Raw genomic sequence first — 23,660 nt, forward strand, 5'->3', positions numbered from 1 at the left:
CTTTCAGTCTTTTGGAACAGAAAGGAATGAAAAATGACAGGGCAAATCTGAACATCTGGATTTTGTTTCTAAGGCAGTGTCCACTAATTAAATAAAAGACAGCATTCTACACAATTGGCTTCTCCCCTTAATTGGTCTGGTTTTTAGTGAAAACTACTACCTTCCCCATTTGTCCCTAAACACGTATTCATTTTTTAAAAAAGCAAAGCAGCATCGAAATTCCTTTTAAATAGCACCTGTGTTGTTGTACTTAAAGATGGAAAGAGCTTTGAGCTGTTTCTAATAGAATACATGTTAAAAGTGAGAAGTACTGTGGAGATCTCCTGCTGTACATTAACTTGGTGACACACAGATGAATATGATGTGGTGTGTACAGCATGTCACCCTGGCACCTTGAGCCTGTCTTAGTGGTAAGGGAAAACCTGTTGTAATACACAGAACACTCAAGATTATGAAGCTATAACTGGCCATGTGTCTTGCTGGCCTTTTAGCTAAGAGGAAAAATGCAGCTAACAGGACCTGGTGTTTGGAAACGCATTCCAAAAGCGTTGTGGTCTGTCCCAGCAGAGGCTGCTTGAAGAGAAAGCTGAACCAATTTGCATAGCTTCTGTAACTACTACTGTAAGAACTGATTGCTCCTTTCCTGGTATAAACAAACAAGTAAGTACAGACTATTCTGGTTCATTTTTAGTGAAGGTCAGCTAGGGAGGTTTCACAGTGCTCTCTCAGAAATTTGTGTTCTCTGATCAGCATCCTGTATGTTCCTCATGCAGTGATCTTGCATCAGCCACACTGAGCCAGCCATGCTTTTACCCCAGTGTTTGCGCCTCGTGTTAAGTAAGACATCTCTTGCCTTCTACCATGACTCTGAGACATAAACAGATGTGTATACTGCCAGTCGCCTCAGAGAGTCCCACTTTCCCCACTTCCCCTAGTGCTGCCTGCACAATTGATGTCTGGCTTTCAGCTCAGGACACACAACTTCACCGACCTGCACAGGGTTTGCACGCAGACCTGTGCATGAGGACATGGCTGTGACCACAGGGAGTAGGCTGCAGCGGGTGCAGAGAAGAAGCTTGAGCCTTCAAAAAGGAGACCTCTATTACTTTCATATAACAGGCACTAACAAGCAACATGAAATCAGCCTGCAAAGCCTTGCAGTTTAGAGGCAGATGACCAAACACTAATCCCGTGGCTGCCAGCAGCTAACACTAGCGAAGGAAGAGGATCTGAACTGACTGCAACTTCTGTGTCATCACATAAGACTTAAACAAGAGCTCAGCTGAGAAATACAGAGAGAAAGGTATTTTTGCAGTATCTGTGCTACATCACAGGCTGCCTTGGAAAACCCCTGAATTCTGCACCATGGTGTCCAAGCTCAGAGACACTACCACTATTCTAAGAAAAACCCTTGCTAAGGCACAGCCTATTTGCCATTACTCCTGCTGGGCATGACAGGGTTTCTTCAAGTAGCTTGCTCCTCGCACAGCCTGTCCCTCTAGACACAGTTTGTGAGTAAGGGAGTGCTCCCCCTGGCAGAGCAAACCCTTGCTGCAATGGAGAAATGCAGTAATTTAGCACCTGGACAAATTATTTTGGGATTTCTGCACTGGACTGAGGCTGACACATCCCACAAGCAAAGGGCTGTGTGCTACAAATGCACCACTTTTCTCTCACGAATCTGTCTTCACATAGTTTACAACTGTGCAACATTATCAGGGCTGCTCTGTAGGGTCATCTAAACAGGTCTAGCATTGAACCAAAATCTTTAGTTCTTCAGCTAAACATTCTTCAACAAGATTGATCCACAATGGCAGCAACACTGGCAGTATCTCTACTTATACATTTTTCCCATAGTACCTAATGTCAGTGAAGTAACAAATAATGGCAAACAGCACTATGCACACTCTTTAAGCTGCAAGTAAATTACCAAGTATGCTTTTTTTTCTAAAATCCAAACAAGTCCCTTAACTGTATAGGGCAAAATTCTACAGCTAACTCCCTTCCCTCTGCTATACAAATTTTACATTCAGTTACACAGTCACAAAACAGGGCTGTTGGAAGGAATCATTGCTTACCTACAACCAGAACCACATCGATATGACAAATCACATCAGCTCTCTTACATGTCAGGAGTCAAATGGCTTCTACATATAGCCTTTAAATAAAACAGCTTGTCTACATAATTTTCACTCAGCAATACAACTAATTCCCATTTTCTGAAGAAGCAGCTTTAATACCCACCTGATGCTTCAAATCCATGAGACAATACTCTTATGATCATACTTCACAGAACACATGTGCATGCTGCCCAGTTACTCTGGGAAGGCACAAGTGTAGCCTTTCAGATCCCATGAAGATTGAAACAAACCACAAAGTTATGTGTCTTAACAAAAATATTATTTTTTTCTACTCTGACCCAACAGTGTCACCATCAACAACAGTGAAGAAGTGCTTTCTGTTGCAGCAGTAGGTTTGCAGGCATGACTGGTCTGTGGAAGGAGGTAGAACATATTTCTGCCAATTCTCTGAAAAAAGTATGTCTTTAATGATTGGAAGGTTTCTGAGGGTTTTATATTGGGAAGGTACTTCCCTGCGTGGTTGCTGCTTGTACTTAAAGCTTCACTGTTATTTTTTCCAGTGGTTAATGGACTTCCTTTATCTTTACATCTTCTGGAATCCTTCTATAGATCATCCACTGGAAAATGCATTCACATGACATGTCTAAGTACTTGGTTTGTTTTGTCTTATCAGCCTGGGAGCTTGTTCTCCACTTTCTCTCTGACCTGAAAGAACAAGATGTCATGCCACTTCTCTGACCGCCATTTGTTGAAGTACAGCCCGTGAATAAAAATGCAGCTATTGCCGATGGCCATGGGAGCTCACCTGGCAGCAACAGAGGCAAATTTGAAGTCTAGTTCCTTAGAACCCGTGGTACATACTAATTTCAGTCATACCAACACCTACTGAGTTTGTGTTCTGAAGCATTTGCACGGTCAGGCCTTTGAATCAAACTGAATCTTTGGAGCTCATGTGTCTATTTTTCCCTTCTGTGTGTTGACAAGCAATCCTAAGAATCTGTCACTAGCAGGCAAAAATAGAAACAGGACAGGAAAAGCTATGGACCTCAAAAGTGTTTCTGGAATTTCAGTGTGGATAAATCTCTCATGATGAGTGTATGAAAGAACTGCCCTTGAAAGTACTATGGAGAACTTTGGGGAAAAAAAATCCCATAAAGACACAAACCAAAAGCTTACTGCAGTAATTAAAAATTACTCTGCAGAGGATGGTGATGGTAATGTGAAAAGCTCATGATCTATCAGAACTCAAGCAAACTGATAAATACCACAGGAGATTAAGAATATTTTCAGATCAGAGGAATCTCTGAGATTTAAATAGTATTCTCAAAACAATTTATAACAAGGAAAGCTTTGCCCTTTGTGGGTCTGTAACAGCACTGACAGACTTCAAGGGAGGCTCCAACTGTGGAAAACATAAACTTGGCCTGGCACAGGACACAAGAGAAAACCCTGAAGTGTGTGATCCTAGGTAACATGAGAGCCATGGAAAGTCTTCAGAGAATGGCCAATTCAATGGCAAAAAATATCTATCTTTCATGGTGTGGGAAATACAAGTTAGAGCAAGAGCTGTAGTCTCTAAGCCACATGAAAAGAGTTCAAGTTTAAGGAAACTAAAAGACACAAGAGATGCCATATTGGCTTATCCAGTTCTGTCTTTGATGGTGGCCAGTTGTAGCAGTTTAGGGAAAAAGTACAGGAAACAAAGAGCAGAAGAAATATAATTTAGCTATGGATGGATTAAGTCACTTAATTTTCAACTGTGAAATAAGACACAGAGTACTATATTCAACATTCCCAGGTTGTGGCAAGGGGGTGGGTTGCAAATACTTCAGGTTTGTGTACTGTAAGGTTGCCTTTGACATAAATTAGTTTCTCTTCACACATAAGCCACTTGTAACTCAGTCAAGAAGGTTCTACACTAAAATGAAAAGGAGAAATTCTGTCATCACTCCATTACTCAACAGTAAATATGTGAATGTAGGTTAGAAGGGAGTTACAAAGCAGCCAGCTACCCCATGGAAAGTATGGAACTCTGGGGATAAAGAAAAACCCCATTCTGGGATATGAACAAATTCAGTTGTAGGACTCTGAGCGTTGGATCCTAAAACAATTGCTGCATTTCCCAATTACTTTTCTAGTGTTACAAAGTACTTTTTCTGTGAAAAACCTGTTTTCTAGGTTCTCCTTTGCTTTTGTCCTGTTACTGCAGGTACTGAGGAAAGATGATGTCATGGCCCTAAGCACTACTATAAATCCATCCTATCTAGAAACAGACATTGGATTTACCCTGGTCATCTGCTCCATTATTTGCTATGATCCCCACCAGCTCTAAGAGTTTTCTTCCAAAACTGCCTGTTTGTTGCTCAGAAGGTTTGTGCAGAAATGCTGTTCTTGGAGAAGATGCACTATATATCTGTGTGTAAGCTGGTTGTTTTGAAACACTGTAGGCTCAGCAAAATTTCTTCCTGTCGTTCCCATGCAGTGCTTCCCAGCATGGACAAGGCTTTAGATCCTTTCGTCAGTGTCAGCACCGTCTCTGAGACTGCCTTTTTTAGTTAATTTTGAGAGCAAACAGAATCAACACACATGGAAGTACTCCCACATGAAAAAAACAGTGCCATGAGAGGCAGTAGGGAACAGCTCCTGCAGGTTCAACCTGTGCTGCCTTTCCTACCATTCACAGTAAATGAAGGACACCCAGGGACAGGCTGCCATCCCACTGCATGTGACACAAATGCATTCTTTTGTTTTCCTGATATGCTAGTTACCAGAACTTTTGTGCATTTAAAGAAATAAAACCAAAAGAGATGAAAAGAAAAGCAGATCTCTGATATCTTCTTGCACGTGGAGGTTGATTTGAAATGAAAAGTAGTGAAAATAAAATAAGTCCAGCCTTTTAGATATCTGGCATGACTTAATGACAGCTGATTTTCTCAGTACTCCAGTACTTTGACCACACTCACTTCTCCAGATAAAAGCAACAGTTCCTAACAAGAAAAGACAACTCAGCTTTCTTGAACTGCTAGTGCTTTTAGCATTAGGTAGAGGAGACAGTTTTCTGGTTGAGATGAAAATCAGAGAGTTGAACAAAGGTTTCTTACCGTTAAGGACAGAGCCATGCAAACAAAAGTGAACTTCTTGATATGTGTCGCTGTGACGGTGCTGTTCGTGTTCACCAATTTATTGCTGGGGTTATTCTAGGGTAAGAGAAAGAGATAGCGAGCATTAGCTTGGCTCCAGACTACCGGGAGGCTGACGGCACCAGGGTCATGTGCTGGGCCTGACTGTCTGTGCCTGTCCATGTCTGACTTGGCTTGTTTGCTTTATAACCTAGAGCTTTCTGAGTGCTTTGTATCACTACAGAACATTTTCCACTTAAACTGACACCAACTGCTGTTGTGGTCACTGAAGGGCTGTAATCTCCCTACTTTTCTAAAGAATAAGTCCTATTTAATAAATTCAGCTTTGAAAAAGGATGATAGCTCTTTCTAAGGAAACTCCACATGATTTTTTTAACCTTAGTGTAAAGTCTGTAGCATGTTTTCACAGGAAAAACAGGATTTCATTCCCTTTCACCACAAACTGGTACTAAATCACCAATGCAAGCATCCTTACTGATCCAATTAGACAAGTAGGTAATATAAACAAAGCTGCCTGGAACAGTCAGCTCCGTTAATGCAGTTTAATGAACAGAACATAATTAGGACTATTAGATGTTCCACCTTGAACATGTGCTCTGTACTCACATGGCAGCAAAGTTTCATTTAAAACAACAAAAGCCTTCTTCCAAATATCTAATATAGCAAATGAAGCTGAAGATTTAAAATTGCCCTTGGGGAACACAAAAAAACAAAGTAAATGGTCTGTGAAAGGAGAAGATGGAATATCAAAGCAGGGCACTATTAGGAGCCTTGTAGCAAGAGGCTGCTGGGTCATCTACTGCATTTACCCTGGGGCTGTTTGAGATACGCAAGTTTGTGCACCCGCTAATAAAACTTGTACCATGAGACATAGTACTACATTTATACATCCTTGATGTAACTCAGGTAGAACAACAGTATCTGTCACTCGGTCAGCCTCCTTTACTTAAGTCACTCGTAGGAGAAATAGAACTATTGCAAACACATCTTGGGAGGTGACAAACCAAACATAAGCTCTGTGAAGAGTACACCATTTCACACACATTCAAGTAGTTGATGGAATTTTGTAATTTAAGGCTTTTGTTCTGATCAGTGCAGCAACTGCACCTAGACAGACCCACACTCCTGCCTAAATACCTGCTTGGAAGTTTGGGTGCATGAAGATGCAGAAAGACAGCCCAGACCTTAAAGCAGGAAGCCACTCCCAGAGGTGACTTTTTTGGGGAACAGGTTAGGAAAACTCTCTGTAAACACTTTTTCACACATCTATTCCTATTAATTATGTTTCTGAGGAGACACTTTGCTCCTGTTAGTTTTTGTATATATGAAGATAGGCCTTGCTTACATCACTCACTAGTGTTTAAAGGAACTTTTTGCTGAATGGCATAATTTTCTAACAAGGCTAAAATGATAAAGAGGAAGAAAATCACACCCAAATCAAGCCATCCAAAAGGAATGGTAACAAAAGTTCTCATTCATTCCTATCTCATCGTTGCTATCTCTGCCTTTGTCCTACTCCATCCTTGGCTCTAACTCTTGATCACATACTCTTTGTTCCTAACTCTTGCATCCTACTTAGTTCTCAGAACAAATCGCTATGATTTGTTTTCAATATGATTTCTTCTTGCTCCTGGAGCACAAAGAATATCCATTTCCATCTAGTAATCAGATAAACAGCATTTGCAAGTCTTCTCACAGTTGCTCTGAATCAGGTTGCATAGTCCATGAAGAGTAATGGCATTATCACCACAGAAACCGGCATACAGAGCACAGAACTAGGATATGCCTGTTTTCTTTAAAAATATCAATAGTAATCCTTAGTCTGAGTCTAATACTAGGCCATAAGGTTGCTCTGGACACAGAGTCTCATAAAAGACTGAACTAGGACCCTGCATCTCTCTTACAAATGTGAAGAGAGGTAACGATTTCCCTGTGAAGACAAGAATCTGACTTCGCAAGTAGAGCCACTGAAGAGGGGCATAATGATTATCAGGATCCCAAATCCCATCAGTCAGTGTGCTTCTGATGGTCATCAGCATTGCCAGCTTTCTGAGTAATCGACAAAAGAAAATGGGAGTTTGAATGCATACACACTGTTTTGGCATCTGAAAATCACAATGGAGGTTTTACAGGGTCCAGAAATAAAAAGTGTTTCTATCAAGACTCTTCTGAGAAAGCCTGATCTTAAGGAAAAAAAGCTTTTTGAAAGGCACAGAGACACACAGAATATGTGTGACTGAGGGAAAAGCAATTCTCACAGCAATCTAAAAAAACCCAAACCACTGTGGGTTTGGGTTTCGTATTTATTATCTGAAATATACGGTGGAGGCATTTACACACATGGTTGCAAGGACATATACTGTTGCTACCTCACGTTGCACATTTTATTCCAAATTGCTTTTAAAACATGGAACTAAAATTCCCATTATGTAATTTTTCAGCAATTAAATGAACTCTAGCATCTGTACCCTATCCTAGCATTTTCTTTCTCTCAGTGTTCCACAAGAGCCCTATGAGCAACCTTTAAACTGAAATAAATGAATCCACAAATTATGGTCTAATCCTGTCGCCACTACAGTTGTCAGCACATCTTCCACCAGCTAAATGAGAACTGAATTTAGGAGTCTTAATTGCTGTTACTATAGCTTGGTAATAATGCATTTGATTGTGTCTCAGATCAAATGAGGTTAACAGCCCCTGAGTTTCCTGTCCCAAACTATTTTTATCTTGAAGTTTATTGGGTTTGCATCTGCAAATCCTTTTCAGCAGCATGCCCTCTGAGAAAGCCTGCATGCGGTATTTTATCTGACAGGTCAATTTAGCTGTACACAGGCAGGTTAGGAGGTTATGACAGATTTGACTTTGTTTTGGTTTTAAATTCTCCTTGAAAATATGGTGGATGATATCAAACAGGGCTTGCTCCAGTTAAACACATCAGAGCAAGCAAACATATTTTTTATGAGTATTTGGAACCAGAAAGTTCAGTTACTAATTGGTAAATAAAGGAAAGAAGATGATCTGGCATTGGAATTCTAGAGTCACAGGACAGGACTGTTTTTCATGCAATATATGGATGAGTGAGTACCAGTCCTAAATCAGAGGAAAAAAAAAAGAGACTAAATAAAATCAATTGTTGTTATATATTCACTCTGCGCTCAGTTCCAGGAGCAGTCCTTGCATTCTTATGTAATTACACAATATACCAACAAAAATCTTCATAGCCTTGGTCAGCTAAGTCAGTACAACTAAAAGAATGTTACTGTTACTGTCAGTCTATGAAACAGCCTTTGCTAAATATTAACATAAGCAGATGAACCCCAAAACCACTTGAGAGATACCATAAAATCTGGAGCAGACACGAGAGCCTGCTCACTCAGTGATGTCACTTTGGGAGAAATAACTTAATTAGCTAAGTGGCTATATCATAGTGAGGACTTTTTTTAATCCTTAAAAATACAGCACTTATCTGTTCAAAAGGCAGCTTAATACCTTGTAACACAGAGCTAAGGTTAAAATCATAAATCAGACAACAGCTTGAAGCCACCCAAAGCCAATTAATTTTAACTAGGATTTAAAAAAAACCTATCAGTGGAACAACAAACAGAGAGAACAAGGAGGACCACACATGCAAAACCACACAAAAGGTATTTATCACACCCCTAATAGGGACACTCACCTTGTCAAAAGCAGGATACACTGCCCTGATCTCTGTCAGCCAGCCATACGGCATGTGTCCCACAGGATATGTAGCTGTCAGAATTGCCACTGCCTACAAATGGAGACAGAGAAGCACGAACTTCAAATCTTCAAACACAACAGTTAAACTAACATACAGTGACATTTTCCACCAATATCACCACATTGACCTTGGCACAGTGAGAAACCAGACAAGCGACTGAAAGCTCTTTGTTTCAGGAAGGCAATCGTAATGGCCACCATTTGGCCTGGCCTTTTAAGCTTACGAAATCTTTTGTGCCACGAAGCTATCTATCTCATTTTTGTCATTTCACCATCACTCTGGTACGTTGGGATAGTAGTTAACCTGACCTGTGGTGCACCCCTCAGCCAGACAAACAGCTCCCTCACACATTGCTCCTGAGTGATTTTACTTAGAGATTCCTGAGTAGCAGAATGCCTTACAGCTCCTGGTAGCTTCGGATCATATTGTGTAATTTTAATTTCTATACATTTTATTTGGTATTCGTAAGTAAAACAGCTTTAAGCAAAACAGAGAGATGACAAATTAGTGGGCTTCAGTGGGCTGACTGACATCAATCTGGCTGCACTGGGGCAGGAGGCACTTACGAGACAAAAAACTCCACCTCTCCCAGTGAACAACAAATAAAAATAATTCCAGATGAATATTTTTATCTTGAGAAACAACTGTCTGCATAAAACTAGGCCCTTTCACACTTTCACAAGTACAGTCCAAGATGTATATAAAAGACAAGCTCCCCTACACAGGAATGTATGAAAGATTTTGGTGATGTTTCTGATTGCTGAAGAAAAAGTCTAAATATATGTAATTCATGTCTTTCATGTAGAAAGGGTGTTCAGAGCTCTTCCCGAGGCTGCTTGTAAATCTGCTGTCACTCCACGTTTTCTAGTCCTCAGAGCTAAAGGATGCATCTGTACTGAGAACTGCCTGACTCTCTTAATTCTTAGAAATCAAAGTGCTTGACTGCCTTTTGACTGCAGGTTCAGATGTGCTACCATCCACCTAAATTCTCATTCATTTTACATCTGGTAATGGTAGCTTTAGGAAAGACCTTTTTCAACTATTGCTGTCTCTGTTTCAGTCCTAAACTTTTGATGTATGTTTTCTTGGTTATCCGAGCCCATTTTCCTATTGTAAATGTAACAGCTGTCTTTGCTTGGTTAAAAGACCTATACCAACAAATGACCATGTAGCGAGCTAATTTGTTCCCTGTGCCGTTTAAAAGGAGGGGGAAACATAGTGATATCCACAGAGAGGAAGAAAGTGGGACAGATTCTTCCCTGCTAATAATAGCTTTAATAATGTTTAACGTGCCTTGAAAAAGTAATTGGTTCAAATAAAAAAAATTGGAATTTTAAGACAGTACCCTTTTTAATTGCACACCTTCCCATTACTGTATTTTTAGCAGAATTTCCGTCTGAAATGAAACCTAACTAGGTTAAATCAAACAAGGAATATAAAAGATATTTTGCTTATTTTCATCATGAAGTCCAAAAAGATTGCAAAGACACAGTACCTGTTAAAGAAAACAGTATTTCACTACCACATTCTGTACGCTAGATTCCACCTGGATAAAAATATTGACGTTTTTAGCCTACAAAACTGTGGATACCGATGCTCCAGACACTGGTGTTACCTGTATTGCCAGAACCTACCTTTTCAGAGGCAATTACTCAGAGAAAGTTGAAATGTGACCATTACTGTTAGTGTAAACTGCCAGCAAACCACCAGCTATGACACATATTTGGAGTCATCCTAATAGCAACAAAATGCAACTGGCTAGCCATGAAATGTGATGCACCTGAAATCAAAAGTCACCAAGAAATGCTAACCCACTCTGGCTCCCCTTGTACCACGGCCACTATTAACACATAGACTGATCCCTGATTTACACATGCAAAAGCGTGAAGTTTCTTAAGTTTTCTCTCCACAGCTGTTCATTTGCAGTCTCTGCCAACTCCTCAGAGTGAAATACACAGTATCACATATGACAAATTAGCAACAGCTCTCTGAATTTTCCTTTCCATTTAGTATCTTACAGCTTTGCTTTTCCTGTAGAAAAAAACCATGAGAGATTTGCTAATGACTATGTGCATCTAGACATCCTCCCACTGAAACTGGTGGCAAAGTTTCCCTAGACTCCTTAAGAGAATAGGTCAGCTCATGGTGTGCATTGGTGAAGGCTCTACGTTACAATCAGAAGTCTGGCTCCCAACAGGTGTATGAGAGTAATCTGAAATTCCTCAAGAAAAAAACAACAGGGTGAATTTCATATCCCAACCAGGAAACAGATTTTTTTAAAATGCTTTCTTCACACACTGCTCCTGTGTGATGCACTGACTGCTAACAGTAGTTTCATAGCCATAAAATATACATGACAGGAAAGAGCAGAGCATGGGACTACTGATGACTGTCCTAAAACCTTCGAGATACTGATGCTCCAGGGCATATGTATGTATATGTAGAGCATGAAAACTTAGGACACAGGCACTGTTCAGTGAAAAAATTCTACAGGTCTTGTTGAGAGTGAAGTCCCACTAGACCTGGCAGAAAAGCTCATGGTAAGAGTCCAAGCAGTCTTCTTTTCAAGCATAAAAAGAATACTAAACAGAAATGTACTTAAGACAATTTTCTCTTGTCAGCATGGCTGAGAAGAGAAACACAGATCTAACACCATGTTAATGTTCATTTGACTTCTTACCTCTGTGGCTGCAGAACTGCCACCTAGGTCGCGGGAGACAAAAAGGTTGACAATGGGCCTACTTATTCGCTGAGTTGCCAAAATTAATGCCAAAGGCCACCAGAAACTCAGCATCTTCCTTATCGTAGCTTCTCCCTGCAACACAGGGTAAAAAAACATAAAGTGTGTTTGGGAAAAAACCACGTAGCATAGGACCAAAAGCACAGAGAAAGGTTTTTTTGCTTTTCCCACCCATTGTCAGTTTAGTACATTCATTTCAATAATTTTCAACATGAAGAGCCTAAAATATTATCACTCATGTTATTAATATTGATTCCAAAGAAGATGCGTCATGGATGCCAATAAATAATGCCTAAGGTATCTATCTGCATAATTTGTTCTGACTACCAGACAAAGCTACATGAAAACCAATATGACATTTGATGAAAAAGAGAAATTTTGAGATCTTCTTCCATGTGAACTAAGGTGTTCACTTATCATTCTATGCTGTCTTACATCTCAGTACAGAGGTGGTCAGTAGACAGTACATCCAAACCGTGGAAGGCACTGTCTCATGTACACTGTTGCCAGAACAGTTTCTACCATGCCTCTTTAAGTGAGAATTTTTTTTCCTCCAGGACAGAAAGAAGGCCCTTCACACACAGTAGTTTAATAGAGTAACACAACCCCCCAGGATCAAAATTACTGAATTTGGAAAAGCACAGCTATTAAGACATACCCCCATTTCAGGCCCACTCCTGTCAGGAATAGCATCATGTATGTTCCTGTAGTATCCGAGGCATAACGTGGTACATCGCACAAGTGCTCCCATGTATAATGACAAGATTGGGATCAAGAGAGGCTCCCTGCACTCCAAGTGACTGTGAAGCAAAATGGCTACAAAAACAACCTGCAGAGCAAACAAATAAATGATTAATAATTTGTCTGTGTGCTTCTTTAGGGCCAACATATCTCCTCTCTGATTCCTAGCTAGTCCACCTGAACCAACAACCATGCATGACTACAGTATCTATCTGACTTCGAGTTTATGGTATTAAATTATATAATATTTAATGAGGATTCCCCAGCATTTGGTCATACACATGAGAAGAACAAGAGTTAACTTCATACTTGAAGGTTGGGCAGGTGTTAAACTATGAGCCATAAATAGGAGAAGGGTAGCATGAAAGTCTGGCAAGGTCTGGCAGCAAGCATGTGGCTGAGTGTCAGTCCTTCCAGGAGAATGTGCTATTCTGATATACACTGAGGCTGAAGACGTGCTTCTACGGTCAGTTTCTAAGCCCTACCATTTTATTTTTTTTATCTGAGGGGAGGGTAGTGGCAATTAAAAAGCTGGATGTTTTAACGTATTCACTTCAACATTTAGGAGCAGGAAGTCTTATGTCAACCTAGTTTTCTACTTTTTTGAATGAAATTTCAGTATTTCATTATTTGCTCTTCAGCTGAGTGGCACAGGGATGTAAATGAAATGGAACTTTTGGGCTAATGAACAGCTCATAAGACAGCCTCTTAAGACTAAGTGCTCAATCCATAAAATGCAAAGGAATTGATCAATGTGATATTATTCTCTTTGTTAAGTACAGAGTGCTTACATGCCTGCTAAATTCCAAATGACTCTGGATGGGGAGCACAACTGGAAAGTCAACTGTGTTTGGTGCTGTGAAGAGCAGAATCCCTGCTAGGACATGCTGGCATTCAAGTGAATCAAAAGAAATACAATACACATTGTTCAGGTGCAGGTTCTCTCCTTCATTGCTAGAGCTCAAGAAGTAGTTAAATAAAAACACACTCTGCAAGCGTTTCTGAGGCAGGCCACAGGGCTTATGAAGGTTTACAAAACTGCTCTTTTGAACCTACAAAAACATTGTTTTTCAGAAAACAGAAAGAAAGTCAGGCAGGAAGAGTGTGAATATGAAGCTAACCAAGGACAACTGGCTACTGCCTGCGCAACTATTGCCTGTGTAGAGAACTGATGTAGCTGTGGAGAGTGTACGGAGAGTCACAACTTTTGTCTTCTGGACTTGCTCTTGCTCTGTGTAATATTTTGCTGAGAGAAGATGACAGGTGTCTTACTCTTCCCAACCCTGGCACCCCATTCACCAACCGCCGTGGAAAGGGCATGGCCAAAAAAGAATTTGTTTCTGTATTTAGCTGTGTATGACCTGACATGCACCTAGGGCCAGAAAACTTTGTAGATCACATCAGAACAAGAGCAGGTAATTGGTATTATCTTCAGGGACTTAGTTCAGTACTGTAGTGCAACAGACCTGCCAAACATGCAGTAGCCACTGACTGAATAGTTCAATCTCATTTTCAGTTTTCTCATGTTTAGTGGGAGGAAAATGCTACAAAAAATTGAACTAAGTGCTGTTGACTTTATATTTCCTTTGATGTTGTACTTTGATGCTTTATCTTTCTAATCCAGTCATTACACAATTCATCTGGTAATGGGGTAGTACAGCAACTCTTTTACAGGTGCTGGGACTCTCCATTTTGTAATATTTTCATATATGCTTTTGAAAGAGCACTGTATATTGCTTCTCAAGTACTACAACACTGGCCATCAGCAGTGTGCATGAAAGTTGTTTTTTCCAGTGTGCCTAGTACAAAGCAACAGGATAGTTAACACCTCCCTCACAAATGAAAGCTCAAAATACATTTGGTCTTTCCACATCCCTCAGGGGTTATCACTACAGACTCTTTCTGCTGCAGTTCTGAGCCTTCACTTTTTGGAACAGTAACAAGAACAGTGCTGTACTGACACTCAAAAGATGACTTACACTACTGCATTTCACCAGATTAGAGAGCACGTGCAAAACTAATGGGTGAACTGGAGAATCAAGTCTTCACCTCCCAACTCAGGATTTCATTGCAACTGTGAGAAGGGGAAGGGAGAACATACAGAGGAGAAATGTCTCTTTTAAAGCACTCCATCAGCCTCAGGATTGGTAGCAGCTAGTGGTCTCTTTGCCTGACCTTTCTTTTTCCCAGAGGTACACATGTATATATCTACAACTTGTTTCTCAGCCATTATGAAACAGGGTTGTGGAAGTGCTGGAGCACATAACCCTCGCCTAAACAATCCTGCTTCCCTCCTCCTGATGCTGGTTTGGGACTGACTTGATTGAGTCGAATGACACCATCCTAAATCCCAACTGTCAGCAAACAGCCTTTACATGATGGAGAAACAGCCACAGAACAGTACAAAAGATTACTTCTTCTGGTGTCTTGCTCACAGAAGAGAGAGAAGTCACAGAGAGACTATCTGTACAAGAGAGTTCCTGGTTAGGAAAGCATCTGGTCCATGATACAGTGGGAACAGTGACTTCTAGGAGGAGCCTTTACCTGAGCTATGACATCTGAGATGGAGGCACATCCCACCAGGAAACTGTACTTGTGTTTCAGCAGAATCCCAGCATGGGTCCATGCCTGAAAAAAGCCAAAGAAATGTTTGGGAACTGATTATGATGTTGTGAATTATTTCAAGTCCCAGAATAGTATTTTCTGGTTGTTACATTGTGCACAAACAACCTGCAAAGCTCTTTTCCACCAGTAGAACCTGGTCTGAACCTCTGCAAACGTTAAGCCATTAATGCAGAGAAAAGCACTGTTGCATTCAGTTCCTCATTGCCAGGGCTGACAGAGAGAATGGGAAAAATTTTACAGACTGTACAGATTTCTGAGCAGATCTAATAAGAAACCACTCCTTCATAAATGAGATGCTGCATAGGATGGATTATCATAATAAATAATCCAATGTATTCTCATTCACCAGCTGGATGCACCTCTTAAGTGTAATATTCATTGGTCCACTGAGATATACTGTGTCCTGTTTGGAAGAGAAAATGTAATGATCCAACTTATATTTATTGTCAGCTACCGTTTCAAGCAGACAAAGTGGTAGAGAAAGTGGTAGAGGCATTTCCATGAGGTTATCCTTTACCAGTTTTATACAGAAGTAAAAGCATTAAAGAGCAGTGCCACGTTTTTATGTTGGCAGTCCATGAGTAAGCCTGGTGATCTGGGAAGCAGCAGTGCTCCCCACGTGGCTCTCTTGCCCAGTCATTTGAGATATACTGAACTTAGCTGTGCTTGCAAAAAAGGATGGTAAGAAATATCTTTCCAACAAATTTGCTTTGAGAAAATATTGAGCTTATTCGTTATGAGCTCTGTGAGTGATCTGGGAATGCATTGCAAATCTAAATCTTCCACTACGAATGGGAACGAGAAGTCACACAGAAAACCAGTGCAGCTAATCACAAGATAACCAATGCTTTCCAACATGCACATACAGTAGCTCTGACATACAACTGATGTTTCTGACATCTGTCATGACCTTTGGATGTTTTAAGTCCACCCAAATGGTTTTTCTGTGTAGCAGGAGATGATGAGTCCAGGTACTGCTTGCAAAGGACTCACCTTCCCTCTGCATACCTTCAGTTTCCCATTAGGTAACAGACTTCGTAAACTCAGGCCATAAAAAAGGTTACAGTGGTATTAAAATTAAGTTCTGAATCAGGCACTCACCATGGCATCCATAAAAGGGAAGGCAGCAAGATAAAGGAAGGCCCTCCGAGTCTTACTTCCCACTGATTCATCCACATGGTGCAGCTTATTAATAATGTAATACCCCAAATCACTATATGCTGTAGAGACACAAGAATACGAATGAAAAATAAAGGTTACATATGAGCTCTGGGTGAGATACACAGAAGTACCAGAACGACTGTGATGCCCTGGAGCTCAGACACCCATCCACTTAGGAAAAAGCTGCAAGGGCTTCAGGGTATTACAGCCTTACCAGCTGCTGTTTATGACTAAGAAGTGCCCTCATGGTTCTTTTTAAAGTAACCTTTGGCAGAGGAGCGATAAAAAGGGCTGGTTTGGAAGATGGGTGTAGTAAGTGTCACATCTGTTTGCTAAATGAACACACTGGTACTCCAGAAAATCTACTGCTCCTTCATTAAATCAAGGCTCTTTGTTAGAAAAGCAGTTTTTACCAGGCATTGTGTATTTCATACGATATAGTGCCTTATAAATCCTGAAACCATCTATTATCACTGCATTCTCTTGACATTACCTATAAACCTGCCCAAAGCTGTAAATAGATACTACAACTTGAGAAGGCATGCAACAAATCACACTCATTATGCCTCTCCCTTACTCTGTCTAATGACCACCTCTGCTGGGACCTGTCAGGGCACTGTGTGCTTTGCTGTCCAGTCCCTGGGCAGCCTTGACCAGCCTTAGTTTCTTTCCTTATCTACAGCCAACACTTCAGGAGCCAGGAGTCAGAAAAGGGCATCTCTGGAAATCAGGGGGTTCCCACTTCTGATTGCCAGTATGTTATTTCGCTGTCCTATTTCAACCCAAGTCAGAAACTTCCAGTGTTGGGCAACACATCTCTTTCAAGGTCTTTCTTTCCAAGCTGTTGGACTGAAGATAGCACAGATGCAGGGACTTGCCACACAGCTCTCTAAAGAACTGTTTACAGTTCCCTTAGCACCTACATTATCCAGTTGTTTTAATAACCTTCAAGTCTTATTATTCAAGGAATAATGGAGAGCTAGCTGTGACTGGCGTCTCTGAACTATACATATATAATATGGACAGTCAAATAATCCAAATGGTTTTTAACCTTTTATAGACTATGTTCTAGACCTCCATACCATTACCTAATTTTCCTGTACACTTGTAATAGCTGTTATAAGAATGACTTGGCTGTAAAGTCAACCTCCCAAGACAAGTAATGTCAGAATTACTTGTGCCTGGGGGACCTTTACCTCAGTTCTCTCCCACTTGTGTCTTTTCTAAGTAACTATTTCAAATGCGAACACTACTTGATTTTTCATCTATAACAATTCTCTTATCTTTGTACAGATCTTCATATAGGGTTTCATTCAGTTCATATAGGTAACATTCAGGAAAGTTACTGTTTTCATGCATACACATGAAATGACAAATGCTAGCACTAGTCATCCAATTCAATCTCCTTAGCCTAAAATTGTCTCTCATAACTCATTAACAGTATTTGGAAGCAATTAAGGAGAAGTTTTAGACATCATTGTTTTGCAATGGCTTAGGGATACAGCAGTTAAATGATCAACAGAACTGAAAGGACTATTTGAGTCCAAACAAGACAATGCAAACAAGATAGTAGAATAAAAGGAGGTCATACGACAGACTGGAAACCGGCACAAGCCTCATTCCAGACAATCAGGACTGCCCAAAAGATGCCAAAAATGTTAAAAACTCCCCTTTTCCCTGTGCTGGTCCCTACCTATATGTCTTCCGTCTGAACTATGATTGTTACACCCTCAGTCTCCAAGTTCACCCAGTAAATCCCAAGTTGTTTAGCTATCTTCCTGGGGCACTCCCAGCCTTGTTTCCTTTTGAAGGAGGTTGAGGAAGAACTTTAAATCAAAACTCCAACCTTTCCTCAGTTCAAGGAAGCCAGTTTAGCTCCTTAAAGTGTTCAGGTGCTTGTTGCACTTAAGTCAAACATCAAGCACAGCCTATTTTTATTTTCGCGTGAGTACCCATGCACTAATCTTTATGCACTGTTTGGAAAACTCTCTGCCATGCATGGTAACTCTCTTATGTGTGGTAAGTCCTTGTTGAAAGCTGCTTCTATGGCAGGGCAATACATGGACATTTCTGAATCGACTTATTTCACTGAAGGAGAGAAATCTGGAAGGTGTGTGAGGCAAGCCACATGTGAGGGTCAGATTCATTGAGCTTTCTCTTATGTTCCATTAAAGTTGCTTTACACTGTTGCACAAAAACTTAAAAACTCCTGTAGGAAATACACCACCTTCTCCTCCACTCAGGGACTGACAGAATCAGAGTCCAGGTGCTAGGGAACCTGCTTCTGTGGAGAAGCCTCCTCCAGCAGTGCCATTCCAGAAGCATAGCAGTCTGCAGAAGTTATCCTCCATCCTCTCAATGCACTTTGTCTGCTTTACATGAGATTTTTAAAGTGTTTAAAAAGTGAGTTATAAGTAACATTTTGGCTCTAAAAGCCATAGCAATGTTCCTTTTTTTTGTTTTTTAAAGTTTACTATCACAGAAAACTACTCTCACTTCTAGGATCAAACAGTTCACCATAGGATTGTAGTTTATTGACAAGGCACTCTCAATGGGACTTATACTATAACAGCCTGCAGCACCACATTTTTAAGATTTCTAGGGATACCAGCACTGAGCTCTGTAAGCTTTAGGATTTTTTTCTCCCCCTATCAATAAAAAGTCTAATTGCACTTTTAATGTGAATTTGGTTTCAAAATCATAATTGTTAAGCTTAAAACATTATTTTCAAAATGGCCAACTATTTCACATGTCAGTGAAAGCAAACAATTACTTTTGCTGGTGTCCATTAATGTTTCCATCCTCAGAAAGATGGACTCAGCAAGCTGAGTTTTACTAACAAATATACAGTCATGTGTCACTGAGCTGTGAATCAAGCAATTGCTGATGCAATTAGAACTTAACCTTGGCCAACCTTACAAACTTATTATGAAGAACAGTACAAAATTAATAACATAGACCACAGAGCCAAAGAGCATTACATGAATCTAAAGCAGATGGCGCTTCCCATTTCTTGCATAATTTCAACCAAAACAGAGAAGTCCAACTCTAAGACAAGCTGCCTGTTTGTTCTCCTCTAATACCTAATTTATTTTGCTATGTCTATGGATCAATTTTGTTACAGAAGTTAAGCAGAAATTCTTGCTTTTGGTTTTTCCAGTTGAGTTTTAAGACCCAGAAGTTTAAGAAATGACATTGAAAACTGTATACCTAATTGAATCTCCTCTTCCCCACACCAATTTCTCTAACAAGCCAATTACTACCACATAAACTTCAGATATTCTTAAAATAATTGAACACACTCTTAATGATGCCAGCAGTGTCAGACAAACAGCTGTATTACAGTTATTTTGGAGCCGACTACTAGTGAACATGTTATACTTCAATCTTCAGGAAAAATAAAAGAAACCCTCATAGGAAGTGATACCATTTCCTTCCAGGCATGGAGCTACATGTCAATACTAGCTTTACCAGAGGAAAAAAAAAAGATAAAAAATATGTTTTTGGGTTAAAGTGTGTTCTAGACATTTTCATACTTTGCTGCCAGTTTTAAAAATGAAGTTGGAGACTTCAGAAGTAAAAAAATCTATTCTGCTGCTTGTCAGAAAGATCGCTCACATGGCCAAAACTGATGCTGATCAGGAGTTTCTCAATCACTATCATAGAATATGCTGAGTTGGAAGGGACCCACAGGCACCATTGAGTCCAACTCTTAAGAGAATGGCCCATATGGGGATCAAGCCCATGACCTTGGTGGTATTAGCACCATACTCTAACCTGAGCTAACTTGTTCAGCTAAGTGATTTGGGCAGATAGGAAAATACTGACATGAAAAAATAAAACTGAATAGCAAATCTTCATTTGGAGATGGTATAGTGTATATAGTTTTCTTTATGTCTTTGATTAGCCTGATTTAAAACAGAAGAAAAAGCTTGTGTGTCCCCCTTGTGAAAGCCCAGATGATTGGAGTGTTTAACGCTTTGTGGTTTGGAGTTTTTTTTGCTTATTTTTATATGAACTAGAAAAAAAACAAAACAGCTTAGGAGCATCTCAGTGCAGACTGATTACTGCAATTACCTTTTTCCATGCTCCACTCTAGTTCCAAAAATGCATTAGTTAATTTTCCCATTATCAATGACAGGTTTTATCTGAAATATCTTCATATAAGCCATAAAACATCTCATAAGTCTCAAAATTTCACTGTTTTAAATAAAACCCAATAATTGTTATCCAGAAGTGCTTTGGTCATAGGCTTTCTTCCTTTGCCCTGAGTACCTTACTGAGAAGAAACTGCCCCTATAGCCAGGGAAGCACGTTACTGCTTTAACAATGGCCATGTGAAGATGCTGAAGTAGGACAAATTTTTAACGAGTAACATTTTAATTTTAGAAAGGAAAAAAAAAAAAGAAAGCAAGCATGGATTATATTCTGATTTGTGTTCCTGTAATTTTTTTTTCCAGGGCAAAATGTTTAGTATGAGCCAGTACAGTGGGCACACTGGAACAAGACTGATTGGAAAAAATAGCTCAGCTTGTCATAACCCACTCTGTAACATCTAGTCTCTAGAAAATTCCAGTAGTGTTACACAGGAATTGGTGGGATTACACCTATGTCTCACTTCTTATGCAGATCTTTCATGTACATACAGTACATGCATGTGGGAAGTTCAAAAGGATCAGTGGGATTACTAGAAGCTGCTAAATTTTCCCCTGTGCAATCTGTGCTGCAGTGGCCCATGCCCACTAGCCTGTTAGTAAAACATGGGCTATAGATTACTAAAGTTAACCTGTACTAAAGTTTACTGGTTACTGAAGTTCCAACCATTTTCTCCTGGTGATGACCATGATCTCTCATGTAGTTTTCAATCATGGTGTAGTCGGCATCAGTTAAGGATATCTGCTTAAGCAAAGAGGATATTTGCTCTGAATAACTTCTGCCTTGTCATTTCCAGAACCTCAGAGAGCTATTCAAGAGGAAATAAACTTTCTCAGTATACTATTACTCAGTAAACTAGTGAAAAGTTGAACAATGCTGTTTTATTGTGAAAGAAAATGTGCATGTCCTTCATGACACCGGTGTTAAAAGGGCTCACTTAGTATGCAGGGCTTGCCAGCAACACTTAAGAAATGCATTATGTTAGCATAATATTATATAAATTACTTTTCTCCTCTGTCAAGCTGGCAATTTAGTAAGAAATTGAAAATATGCAAAGACAGGCTTAGCATCTTGAATCCCTTCTCTTACAGTCACCAAAATGCCAGTCTCTGAAATAATGAGACACTTTAGATCCTGGCTACATAGTGAACTTCCCACCAGGAAACCCTAACTGGCAGCAGTATCTACCCCCAAAATAGCCCAATGGAAGGAAGGCAGCATACTATCTTCTACTTCCAGACCACATCTGAAACAGAAAATCCAGGAATACTGTACTGAGCAAGGTTTGCAGCAGCCTTATAAGTGGGATGAGAATATGGTTTCGAATCCCTTCAGTCAACTTGGTTCTCAGTTCTTACTGATACCTGTACAGGGAAGTGATAGGCACTGTTGGTGAGGGCTTTGCAGATGCTCATAGGAATGTGGTGGGGACCCAGAGCTTGCAACTGTGAGTTCGAGTGGTTTAGCTCAGCCAGTCACTCCCACAGAGGATTGTGTGAGGCCCAGTGGGGAAGCAGTAGTGGGGAGCTGGTGCTGAAGCAATGAAGCATGAGTCAGGTGGGTGAGACAGTCTGTTTTGATATTTTAAATGGGTAGAGGTTGCTGTTTGTGAGGAACTGTGTGTGTAGACTGCAAATAGTCTCTATCACAGCTGGAAGTGTGGTGATTCACTGTGGTCAGTGTGTTTCTACCACCACTTGTTTTCTTCCTTCTGACTTTCGATACTCTGTATTTCATCAGGCTTTTTGTTTCCTGTTTCTTCCCGGACTTTGAGAGTCCATGGCAGATAGTCATGTCATCTTCCTTAGCCCTATATTCATGGCATGTGGAAGAAATTCAGTCCCCTGAGTGTTGTTTGTTTCTCTTTTTCATCCACTGAGCATCAGTATCCTGTGTTTGTGTCTCCTGTAGGTAGCCTGTGATAGGCATGCAGCTGCTGGGGAGTAGTTGCAGGTCCTAGGAGGCTGCCTGTCACTGGACTCCTTCTCTTTCTCCTGCTAAGCAGGCTGTGCATCTGTGGGTCAGAGCAGAATAATCAGGATTTGAAACAGGTTCAAAGGAAACTTGGAACATAAAACTTGGCAACATCGCCCAGGCAATTGGTGCTAGAATCTGACTAACTCCATTCTCTTGGGCACTCTGCCAGTCTCTGCTGTGGCCTTTGCATATTTTCAGGCATAGGCAAGTTAAAATACTAAAAAATATTTTGCAGTCTGTCACCATAAGCAGCTGAAAGATTGTGTACAGCCCTTTAATTCAGGACTTTAAAGCATGGCAAGCACAGCCTCCTTTTTTTTTTCCCCCGTATCTGCAGAGGGCATTTCAGAAGTTCTGAACTTCCAGGCAAAGGCAAGAAACTTATCTGGCAGGTTTTCCAATCGTTGTTCCAAACACCTCCTTTCAATAAGAAGTCCCACATGGAAAATCCAGTTATGTCTTTCACCTGGAAATTTGACAGTTATACTTTAAATTTTGTTAAAATCTATCCTAGCTTAAAATAAAATACTGGATGGCTAGAAAATATTTTTTTATCCAGCTGGCAAAGCCAGAAGTTTTGACCAGTACTGGCAGGAAAGCAAGTGATCAACTAGAAGAGCAGCTCTGGGGGCTGAAGAAACATTCCAAGCAAAGAAACATAAGAGCCAAATGTACAAATGGCCCAAAGTTCATAATACTGACTCAATAAAGCAGCCTCAAATATAAACTAATTGAGGAAGTGACCAATCGCTATCAGTGAATTAAATTAACTTGAATGCATGTATTCAGCTTATAAAATTAGAAACAGCTTATCCCTGGTACAGAGTTGCCATGTCTAGTGAGCCATTACTGTAAGCATTTATTGTGACAATAACATGGAGCAGAGGTAAATAACACAGGGCTCTCGTATCAGTGGTGGAATAAGGGATGTGATAGTCAATAAACTGTAGTGCTTGGGAGGCAAATAAAGCTGGTAACTATAGCTGGCAGCCTGTTAAAGGATAAGAGCAGACTCATTTGAATTTACCAGATGCATCTTGTACCTACTCATGCAGGAACTGAAATAGTCCTATTCAATTCTGTTCTGGTCTACTCTAGTCTAGTCTCTTTTACACTATAGGCTCAACAGCTGCACATGTTGCTCTTGAGATACTGATAATACAGACTGATAATGAATGCTGCCTCACTTCCAGCCACTCTGTGATTTCAAGGCAGTTCAGGATATTGCCATTACACTTGCATCTCCCATTTTTCTGTGATGGAATTACCCCTACTGCTGGTCAGCCAATTCTACTGCCTGT

At 40.3% G+C, this 23,660-nt stretch overlaps 1 protein-coding gene across 1 annotated transcript in view; it reads right to left on the reverse strand.

The window, feature by feature from the left end:
- Positions 1 to 23,660, reverse strand: part of ANKH (ANKH inorganic pyrophosphate transport regulator) — a 108,991-nt gene that overhangs the window by 27,342 nt on the left and 57,989 nt on the right. Inside the window, exons 3-8 of the mRNA XM_050315916.1 lie at positions 16,168 to 16,286; positions 14,986 to 15,069; positions 12,359 to 12,529; positions 11,641 to 11,775; positions 8,898 to 8,990; positions 5,183 to 5,278 (exon numbers count right to left, since the gene is read on the reverse strand). Of these exons, the coding sequence (XP_050171873.1) occupies positions 5,183 to 5,278; positions 8,898 to 8,990; positions 11,641 to 11,775; positions 12,359 to 12,529; positions 14,986 to 15,069; positions 16,168 to 16,286 (698 nt within the window). The remainder of the gene's footprint in view (positions 1 to 5,182; positions 5,279 to 8,897; positions 8,991 to 11,640; positions 11,776 to 12,358; positions 12,530 to 14,985; positions 15,070 to 16,167; positions 16,287 to 23,660) is intronic.

Source organism: Myiozetetes cayanensis, unplaced genomic scaffold, assembly GCF_022539395.1.
Source record: "Myiozetetes cayanensis isolate MyiCay16 unplaced genomic scaffold, myiCay2020 scf1, whole genome shotgun sequence".
NCBI lineage: Eukaryota > Metazoa > Chordata > Aves > Passeriformes > Tyrannidae > Myiozetetes > Myiozetetes cayanensis.